Here is an 11206-nt window from a genome sequence, read left to right as displayed (position 1 = left end):
AGCGGCGCAGCGCAGAGCAGAGCAGAGCGGGGGGCGGGGAGCGGGGAGCGGGGAGTGGGGTCTGGCCCTCAGGGAAGCTCCGCACCCCGCGCCGTCCTGTCCCGCCTGCGAGCTTCACCTCCCTCCGTCCCGGGCAGCGGCACCTGCCCGCAGCCCGCAGGCCAGCGCTGCCCTCCTTCGTGCTGCGGCAGCCACCCCCCTGAGGGACCCAACCGTCAGCCATGGAAGGGGCGCAGCCTGCGCGACACGGGGGTCTGGGCGGGAGCCCGTGGTGCCTGTCCCTTCCGCGCACCGGACAGCGGAAGGACGGAGTGAAGAAAAGGGAAATAAAAAAAGAAGGACTCCGGACAAGAGACCAGTCAGGCTCACCTTGCCAAGGCTAGCACTTCAGAATGAAACAACTCCGCTTTCGAGATCGATTTTTATATACTTCTCCATTACAAGTTTGAGAGTCAACGATAAAGGTCAGTGGCAGCTAAAGTGCCAATTAACATTTTCAACTGAAAAAAGCGTCAGCCCCAGTAATTAACACGTTGGCAGGAGAACCATCACCACAATCTCATTTATTTGGCTCCCCAATAAGGTGGCTGTTCCCTCGGGAGAGACATACATTTGTCACCCTTTCCTCTTACCCTGCTATCAGCACTTTTTCTCATTCCGCCTTAGCAGAGCAGAAGCATTTCCAACTCACATTTACTTTCTATAGAAGAGTCCCATTTTTAAAGGTGCTTTGGAGTAAGGGCAGCCTCTTCAAAGACCGAGTCAATGGCTTTTAGGGTGGTGGCTTGGGAGAAGGAAATGCAGTAGGTGGAAGGTAAACATTACCCAATATAATAGGAAAGTGCACAAGCTCAGCTTAACTAGAGTTCCAGAACTTGATCAGAAGCCTAACTGGCCATGCTGCTGCTCATTCGCATGTAATTGCATCATCATACTACAAAAGGCTCTATTTACCAGACAAAGGATTTACGTGCTGTTCGACAAAGAGCACGTACTAGATGGTTCAAATAATCAGATATGATATACAATATTTTTACCACTGGATTCTAACAATTTTATTCTTTCAACTAAAATATAAGGAGGGAAATGGCTGCTTTAAAATGTATTTTCATTATATGTTACACTGGCATGTTTTCTTTTTAATCTGCAAACTTGTATTTTCCACCACAGACAGGAGTCTGACTTGAGGTGGTTTATAGGCTTTGAATGCAGTAACAGCTATCATGAATTTCTGTTCCTTGAATCTACATGAACTAGCCCCTAATGAGGCTTATATGGGCTTTATTCAATTGTGTTAGAGAATATGGATTTAATTTTTTTTTTTTTCTGGGAATGCTAGCTTAAAGCTGGAAACAGTGAGCAAGCTCATGCTTTCACTCAACTACTTTCTGCTGGGTAGCCCAGGGCAGTTTAAGAGTCTAATCAGATCAGTCACATACAGTTCTTCATCCTCTTTCAAAAGTGAATTGCCCAAATTGTGAAATACACAACACAGCCTATTACAGAAATCCAGATGCACACTCAGTGGCTTTCTGACCTGTGGAATAATTGCTGGAGGTAACTTAGAAATCAACCCCACTCCAGAGCAGTAATGGCAAATGAATCTCCACGTAGAGATCATTTGTTAGTAGCTTGTAACTGACTACAGTAGCAAAGAAAACAGCGCTGTCTGTACCTCTAGAAGCTTAACTAATGTTCCAGTGGCATTTTTCAAGGCAAGCAGAGCTTTTAAATAGTATTTGGTTTATATTTTTGTGATAGAGTAGCAGCATATGGAAGTGTGACTTCTATTTGCATATGCAAGAAGAAAAAAAAAAAAAAGCCATGCAGCTTTAAACAAAACAAAGCATTAAGTAAACTAAAAGTTTGTTAGGAGCAAACCAGGTGGTATTTTCCCCCACTGCTCTCTAGAGTTCTCTCCACAAAATGCATAGTAAATCCTGCAATCATAGTACATAAAGAAATCCTGGAAGGGGGGAGGCTCTTGCTCAGTATGAAGGAACTCTTTCTCCAAAGACAGATGTGGTTTAAATGCAGAGAAGATCCTTAAGGTTGATGTTTCAGAGTAAAAGTTGAAAGGTGTTTTTGTTTCCTCACAGAAACAATTTTTCCTGCAGAAAATTTTATCATGTTTAATTCAGTTCACAGATAACAGTTCTCTGCTGATTTTATTTCTCCTGTTCATTGTCACAGGCTTGCCTAAACAGTGGATCTCTAAAACAGAGATCAGGATTCCCTTTTTGAGCAATGGTTTGAAGACTCCCTCTCCTCTCCCCACCAGAGGTAAGTAACTGGCTATTGCCTCCCCTTCCCTTTCTCACCATATATCTCCACAATCAGAACATGATGATCTGGGTTTACCACAGAATCCTGCAAGTGGTATCAGATAGACAGGCCTTGCCACGAGCCTCTCCCAAACTCTGGCTTCCAAGAGGAAGAGCCGTGCATCCTCTCTCCTTGCCTCCCAGAGACAGTCTCCCCATTTCCACCCAGCACCTTTTCCTTCCTTCCCTCAGAGAACCCAGAGAGGAGCTGCTTTTCTGCCTTTCCTTAGCTTGGTCGGGTTTTCAGGGACGAGGCAGACAAGAGGAAGGGGAATGTCTCTGCTGTGAGAACCATCACTTCACCCAAATCGTAGTCACACATCCTATGGGAAGGAAGGACACATGCACACACGTGCAAAGTGGTATGCCTAGGGTTTCCTACTTCCAAGCTACTCTCCAGTTCAGTTTGACAGCCACATGATGCAATTCATAAACAGAACTTCCCCACTTCATGAAAGACATGAGAACCAGCAGAAATTGATCTGGAGCAAGGTGTAAAAGATCCCTAAAATTAGAGAAGTGAAACTAAGCCAAAAACATGTTTCTAATAGTCCCAAACAACTCAGTACAAAGATCTGTTTATTACCCAACAATGTGACAGTGTCTATATACAGTGTGGAATGTGACATTTACAGGAAATTTCAGTACATCATGCACAGATACAACTGCAATTTTAATAGTTCCAGAATGTTAAGCTGAAGAAATATTCCTTGCTTCAAAAAATCATTTTTACTTTTACATAAAAATATATAATATTGCACTCTTTACAAGGCCAGCAATTTTGCATATTGATTTGTAACAAGTGGAATTCTACTTTATAAAAATAAGCCTTTGTGAGCAACACCCCAAACTAGGGAGCACAAAAGCACCCCAAAACCACAATATTTTTCTTTTTTTTCTCTTAAATAAAGCACATCAACATGAGCCGGGAAGCTTTTCAGTCTGTATTTGGACCCTACATTAACATTTAGACAGTGGAAAACATGACTAAAGCCATCCCATACAATGCTGCTACAACATACACAGTTTGAAATTCAATTCATACAGCATGTAGCCACTTGCTTAACAGAACCAAAGATCAGCCTTTGTGTCATGGACTATGAGAATATTTTTCTTAAGTTTTTCTAGTTTGAGAAGTTCTTCACTCAGGAAGTGACAAGAATTTCTGAAGATTGTTTGGAATTTTCAAAAGAAGTGTAAAGACTTCTTGTGTGTATGTCATCTTCATCACAACTCGGCAATTTCATATACAGTGTTTTGAAGGCAGATGAACCTTAAACACGAGAAGGTAGAGCAGTGGCTCTGTATGGCAGTAGCGGATGTCGATGATGAAAAAGCAAAACAATTTAAAAGAAAAATGTAACTACATCAGGCTTGCGTAGCATTCTTGTTTTACCGTTCACATGACCAGCAGGCCCTCATTCATGGTGTCAGGTTTAGAGGTCTTCAAATCCATCAACCGAAATATTAATTTTTGGTCTGGCCTAAGAATTCAGATTTATTAAGCCTTTCACAACAGAGGCTTATTTTTTTCCCCTCAAAAAATAGCACCTAGGAATAAATAACATATTTGCACAGTGTATCTGTGTAAACTCTTCCAAATCATCTGATGCCTATGAACATTGATTATTCAAGCAGTTAGAATCAAGCATTTTACAGTGTATTGAACTTCAATGACACTAGAACAGGAGCACATCTGTGCCTTCTTTAACACCTTTTTTTAGAGCTCTGGAAGATAAGCTGTGTACTTATATATAATATATATGCTGCCATAGACTTGCAATAGCTAGGTGTTACAGAGTTAGGGAATTAACACTATATTAAAAAAACCCAAAACATGATCAAACTATTGCTTCATGATGCCATGAGGTGTCTACCCATCACTTAGACACATATTTTATTTTTTCCTGTTGTAAACACTATTATACTATCAGAAAAGATGGCAAAAATTACAAATATAACAGAAATGAAATTTTTAGCATTACAATACCGTAAGATGGTGCAAAAAGCACCTACTAAGTTCTTTGCTTCTCAAAAAAAGCAATTGTAAGTGGTCTTGGATTTTTAAGTTTTGGGTTGCTTATCCCAGAGCTAGCTGTACCATGCTCAACTAATCAGATATACATATGCTGACATTTCAATAGATATTTACAGAACTTTTTGCTGCTGATATTTTACAACATAAGAGGGGGAATAAGCATTATCAATCGTTTTTTTTAAATACTTCTGTCCAAGAAGTGATTTAAAAAAAAAAACAAAAACAAAAAACAACAAACTTTTATATTGCAGCATTTTTACTTGTATGTTAGAGCATTTATGAGTCACTTTGCTGGTATTGGAGTACATGACCAGAGCTTCCTGGTGACCTGGATATGCTTCAAGTTTGTACATGCATATAACGCAATTTTACAGACACCTTAGACTGCTCTTTTTAAAAAAAAATCTATTCAGTCATTCTAGAGACATTCAAACTACTTCAAAATCCAGTTAAATAAGAGTTTCTAGAATCTATTTTGGATTTAAAGTGCATCAGAGACATGAGTTAGCAGCAAAAACAGTCATCACCCAGCCGCATAGCTGCTAAGGAATGAGTAGAACATGGGTAACTTCAAGCGCTGCTGGTCCTTGCGACACCAAGCTATAACATTTCCATCACTGTTAGCTGTGAACAAGTGATGACCATCACAGGAAAATGTAAGGCTGAAAAACAAGAAGACAATCTATTTTAATATCAGATTTGGCTATTTAAAATGCCAGAAGACATTCAAAACCTGTAAGAGTATAGCCAAAGATTAGCTCTCAGGGGAGGCCCAGTGAGTACATTAACATAGTAATACATTTGCATATAGCTGCTTATTCATTTCTGTAACCAAACAGGCTGAACTACAGCTTTGTCCAGCACTTCAACACGTCACACAGTTCAGTACTCATTTCTCTGCAGGGCAACAAAAGTGGTAGCAGCATCCTACGTTCTCCCTCAGCTGCCCCTTCTACTTCTGAAAGGAAGGCAACAGAACTCAGTGCCCTATGAACTTGCTTGCTGACAAAGGCAGAAACTAAACCCCTCAGATTTCACGGCACAGCACAAGACTTTTGTTCATCCGGGCATTTCTTGAGCTATAACAGTAGTAAAGCCCTTCAGTCGTGGCACGGGTAGTGTTAGAGAGCATGAAGGTCAGCATCCATTTTCTGTCTCCTTTAAGCAGGAAACTCTAAATTATTCAATAGCTACTAAGTCATTATCAACAAGCTTTGTGAAATATGCTTCTTAAAGGAGGTAACAGAAAGGCAATAACTGCTATCAGACATGTTTTTCATTCCTAAAAAATGGTGATTAGTGATTTGGGTTTTAAATGATATTTCAGCAATGGTAAAAAAAATTTCAGAGTGATTTGTTACTATGCTAACATTAAGATCATAAAATTTTGGCATAACTCTTAAGACCTCTGTGCAGACTACTGTACCGCTGGGGATATCAAAGACTCAATCCTTTGACCGTGTTCTGAAAATACGTTGGCATGAGAATAATTCTGCTTATATAAATCACCAAGGGGACTCAGAAAATTACACAAGCACTCCAAAATGGCAGCTTTCAGGCTCCTCCGAGTTTCCCTCACTCCTTTCTCCACTGTTTCTCTCCATCAGAAAAAAATGGTCAGGGAAAACGCAGTGTTTTCATTTATTTCTGAGGGAAGGAAAACCTCTTATTTGAGTCTGACAAAGTTAAGATTATCTCATGAGTTTTTGCACAGATTCTGGGGAAAAATATTAAACTTAAGAACAGGAAGAGTAGCTATTGTTCAGTTCTCAAGGGAATCCTGCTAATTTCTGCCAGCAGCAGAACCTAGTTATTACTGTCATTACAAATACAGTACACTTGTGCTCACTTTGCTTTCATGAATAATTAGTAGGATTGCATTGCTCTTTTTAGACATGGGCGTTTACCTCCTGTTCTCATGTCAAATCCACGTTCAACACTCAAAGCTATTTTGTTGCAGTTTTGGGGGTTTTTGGTGGTTTTTTGTTTGGTTGGTTTTTGTCGTTCATGTCTCCCCTCACCCAAGATAAAAAATTATTGTATACTTAAGATCTTTTTACCTTACAATAGGTTTGGCTGACTTCGAAAATGTTATTTCTCGTACTGGCTTCAAGTCCCACGTACTCCATAGTCTGAAAGAAAGAGTAATTTTTCTTCACATTTAATTTTACAAGTATTTTAGTGATAAGCATAACCTATTCAGCACCTACTGAGATTGGAAACTGAGCAACAGCTTGTCCACTTTCTTTAAAGCAAATATCAGCATGGTGTTTGGCTACATGCTCTCAAACCGTGAGCCTAAATTATAAAGCATTTTGATAAACAGAAGTTTCAAATGCTTACCTTACAACTCCATTTTCAAGCCCCCCTGCAATCACGTTGACAGACACTCCTTCGGGCTGGTTAGAGAAAGCAACAGAGCAAATACTTTCCCTGCAGTGTACGTGTCCCACGAGATCACCATTAACTGTCCAAAGTCTCAAATCACTGCCCCCTCCAACTGCAACAGAACATAGCATGGGAGTATTAAAAAATAAATCTAGACCACAGCTAGGTCTATGCAACCAAATCTTTAAGTGTTAAAGAATTCAACTTCTTGAAAGATCAGAAGGTTTAAATGACTCAGAGTAAGGTCTGCTGCAGTAAACAATTACCTCTTCCCTCCTTTTGTGACAGGGAGCATGCAAACCACTAAGCCACTGCAGTGATTTAGAAGACATCACTTCACATTTATGGAACATTGTACTTACACAAAATGCTATATGAATTTACTTTTAACGACCAATTTTTGTGTACTAACAGGGAAGTGCTAAGAGGGAATCCATACCACCTACTTTAAACAGCTAGTTCTTGTACTCTGGCTTGCATTTTAAGCAAAATACTTAAAAGTAGCAAGCACAGTTATCTTACCTGGTTATCTGGGATTATTTGATTCTATCAAAGAACTAATAATCCAGATACTGCTTTGTTAAAGGCTTGAAACTCATGTCCCCTACCAATTAAAGAATATAATCTTTTCCAGAAAAAAAACTGGTTTGTGAGCTACAGAAATGGAGTTGAAAAGTCTCCATGTCCGTTTAAAACCTAAGTATTAGGTTTCTGATACTGATAGAACAATTTCCCCTTGTCCTTTGATACTACAGACTGTGCTATTTTGCCTTTACCTTCCCCTCCTCTCCCTCCGATTTATAACAGTATTATTTTTAGTTCAGTCTATAGAAGACTACAGTAAGAAAAGGTGGCTAAAAGATACTTCAGTATGTAAGATCTATCATACTCAAGACAAAAAAGAAATAAAATTGGCCCAAACCAAGTGAGAATTGGGTCAATAACTGTCTTCTGGCAATACAGATAAGCAAAGTTAAGCTCTCTTCCTTCTTATTCTGCACCTCCTTGGATCAATGGAACAACATTCTGTCATTTAGATGGAGCCTGTTTCCCCCAGTCTCAAGTTAACACAATACACACAGGTATCCTTACAGACAGCAAAATGGTGTGAGGACTCTCACTTGGCCCTGCTTTACTGATACACAGTCTTGTAGCACACAGTAGATCTTCAAGTCAACAAGCATCCCAGTTTATGAAATACTCAAAAACCCAGTGGTCCAGTAGGTCTTAATGCCCTCATCCAGAAACAGTACTATGTGGAAAACAAGGACAATTGTGGAAGCATTTAAAATGAGTAAATAAAAATTCTGTTGTGCTGTAATACACTGTACTCCCCCAAAGAACTGCACCTTCGACAACAAATCTCTGTTAAAATGAAAGCACTCAACTTCAGAGATTTTAGGTCTCCCAAGGACTTGTTGAAATTTCAAGTTTTTTTATAAAGAGATCAAGCCATTAGCTTTTATATCTTTGCATTTTACTCAAACATCTGCCTAATCTTTTCTTTTTTGTATGTTAAAAAAAAAAAGAGCACTCCTGTTTGACCAAATGCAGCCTCAGATGATTAACACACACTCAGTAACTAATTTACTAGCAAGTTCTGCTATTTATTTGGTCTGCAAGTGACAGCAGCTTTCTTGACTTCCAAATATACCTGAATCACAAACTGTTGCAATATCACCAGTTGTTTCGCTCGCTGAAACTGCAGTCACAGGACTCTTGTGTCCAGCCAGACTCTGGACGTAGCACAGCCTGAAAACAAAAAAAAATAAAGAGAACAAGCCTGAAGTTCAGACTCAAACACAGAAAAGGTTCTTTGAGGAAAATATTTAAGAGTTATATTAATTTCAATCAACATTTTGCATTTTTCATATTAATTCTAGAATTTCAGCACCCTTCATGGGGAAAAAAAACAGTAAGGGTTTGACTTTACAGTAAGTCAGAAAACAGGTATTTAAAAGAAAATCACTGGAAAACGGTACATATATATATATACTTGTACCTGTTCAAATCCCATATGATGCAGGTTCCATCTTTGCTGACACTTATCATTATGCTGTATGGTTTGCACACAAACAAGCTTGTTATTTCTGCTGTGTGACCATACAGATGGACTTGTGACTCCATTTCTATCTCTGAAGGCTGAAAAACAGCAAGATAAAACAAGAACTCTCAGGAAAAAAAATAAATTAATATATTTTTTTCCTGACAAGGATAAGCCTCGGGACAAGTTTAATTCTTAGATCTCAAAAAGCAGTTCCCATTGATTTTAATATCATCAGTTTAGCAACATTGTTAATGCTTTATTGTGTTTAATGCTATATAATGTGATAAGCCGTACCTATCATTAATGTTCAACTTCTTGCTTCCAGTGCTTTAATCTAAGCAAACATTTTGATGTGGTCCAATGAACTGAAATGAAGAACTATTGTACTTCTTCTGTCTCAGTTACACACCTTGAAATCAGCTGATTTGTTTTCCGCAAGACTGCCACTTCCACATGACAGCAAAATGACAGTCCTCCCTCAGTATTTTAACATCTAGAGGAAGCACTTGGAAACACAGAAGGAAAACTCAGCTCAGCAGTTATCAGTCTCTGTACAGTAAATTACTGGGAATTCCTCGAGTTGGTGCCAAGCCCTTCAGTGATACCAAGTTGGAAAAATAGTCATTAAGTCAAGCTTAAATATAGAAACAGCTAGATAAAAATTAAAGCAGCAAATTTAACTCCAAATAACACTTCTTATTCAAGCTATATAATTTGAAATGATTCGGACTTCCTGAAAACTGGATAAGTTGAAGAAGCTGCTTAATCAGAATACTAACACTTTAATTAAGACAACTTGCTGTATAGAGATTATCCTAATCTTTGTAAAAGAAAGGAACATTTTTCTTCTTGTTTCCTCCCATGTGTCAGAGGACGTTGTCTGCATTTTTGTATGACGGTACATGATGCCTATAGCAGGTCTACAAAAAACTTGAAAGTAGCGACAGACAAGGTAAAAATACACATATGCTTAACTTTTCATTTGTAGAAGATTTACATGTCTTTCTGCACTAAAAGGGACAATATCATTCATGCAATATTGCAAAAAACAATACACTGAGTACAGGAAGACCTGCTATTTTGCTCTTCCTACTGAGCATCCCATCCAAACAAGACACACTTTGGAAAGTATCCAGTTATCAATCTCAGAACAGTGTGGTATCTCACATATGCAGATCCTTCTTTAATCTTTGCTCAGTTTAGAGAAAAAAAATTATATCAAGTTTTTCCATAACAGCAACAATCAAGACTTCTGATGAAGAACTGATTTTGATAACCCTTTTTTATTGTGCTCCTCCCATCTCCTTTAAGTGTTTGCTGTTGATCTGCATTTCAACACTTGAACTGAAAGCAGGATTCACCTTTAGCAGCTTCTCCCTATAGTACTAATAGCAATGGTTTATTGATTGTTCACTGGGTTATTGTAATAATACTGTAATGAGACAAGCTGGAATTTTAGCACTGACTGAATTAAGATCTAACAAGTTATGAGATAATTACCTCATGCCTAAAATACCATCCCCTTTTTTACTTCCCACTTGCTTTTAGATGACAACCACTGAAACAGTATCTAGATGTGGAAAAACCTTCAGGTATGTATGTATCTACCTTTAAACAGCAGTTTTTCTGCTGGTTACCCTAAATGGTTGCCTATAGCACTTGAGTGGAAAATTTAAACGATCACTGCCTAGTTTTACTCAAATAGATCATTAAAATGCTCTCTTCCTGTTTGCAAGACAACTCTAATAGCCAGCGAGTGAAGGCTGGAGTAATTTGTATGATGAGAAACCTTTGGATGAGGTTTTTAAGAAGGTATGACTTACTGTCAAGATAGATCACAGTTTCAAAGCAGTTCTTCATTAGTTTTTTTCCTATCTTAAAGGCTAGGAAAGACAGAGCATCTGAAGTACAACATGAAGATATTTTTGAATTCTGACAGCATGCTTTTGAATTCCCATATCCAATTAACAACATATCTGTTTTATGCATATGTGCTGAATTTATATAAATGTGAAACAGGGCAAAATATTCATGTTTCAAGTACTGCATTATAACAGACTGTTCACTTTATCACGGAACAGCTGACAAGATGCACACAGAACAGATGCTAGGAAGCACATTTGCATTCCCTGCAGCCCTGACTTGGGTAACTGACTCAACAACAGGAGCTACAAAACTGGCACAAGGTCAGTCTGCCTGCGGCATGTAAAACTGTCAGTGCTGAGAAATCCAGCAAAGATGGTCTCAAAGACAACATCTGTGCAGCTGAACAAAAATAATTTGTTTCTAGGAAACTCGGGGAACTTAAGAATCATAGCCCCACTACTAGAGTTTTTTTAACATTGCAGAAGGCCAGTATATTGAATTTCTATTTTAGTACTTTAAAAAAAAAAAAAAAATTAACTGGAA

The 11206-nt window shown here is 38.6% G+C and overlaps 1 protein-coding gene across 1 annotated transcript in view; it reads right to left on the bottom strand.

The window, feature by feature from the left end:
* Positions 1 to 4536: 4536 nt before the first annotated feature.
* The window catches only part of LOC104517946 (lysosomal-trafficking regulator), a gene marked incomplete at its 5' end in the record, with an annotated part of 29001 nt that continues 22331 nt past the window's right edge, over positions 4537 to 11206 (bottom strand). The window contains 5 exons of the mRNA XM_010166474.1: positions 4537 to 5024; positions 6423 to 6494; positions 6706 to 6862; positions 8405 to 8502; positions 8753 to 8892. Coding sequence (XP_010164776.1) covers positions 4886 to 5024; positions 6423 to 6494; positions 6706 to 6862; positions 8405 to 8502; positions 8753 to 8892 — 606 coding nt within the window. The remainder of the gene's footprint in view (positions 5025 to 6422; positions 6495 to 6705; positions 6863 to 8404; positions 8503 to 8752; positions 8893 to 11206) is intronic.

This window comes from Antrostomus carolinensis, unplaced genomic scaffold (assembly GCF_000700745.2).
Source record: "Antrostomus carolinensis isolate BGI_N321 unplaced genomic scaffold, ASM70074v2 scaffold30184, whole genome shotgun sequence".
Taxonomy (NCBI): Eukaryota; Metazoa; Chordata; class Aves; order Caprimulgiformes; family Caprimulgidae; genus Antrostomus; species Antrostomus carolinensis.
The sequence above is the reverse complement of the archived record's forward strand: the minus strand, read 5'-3'. Positions and strand labels throughout refer to the sequence as shown.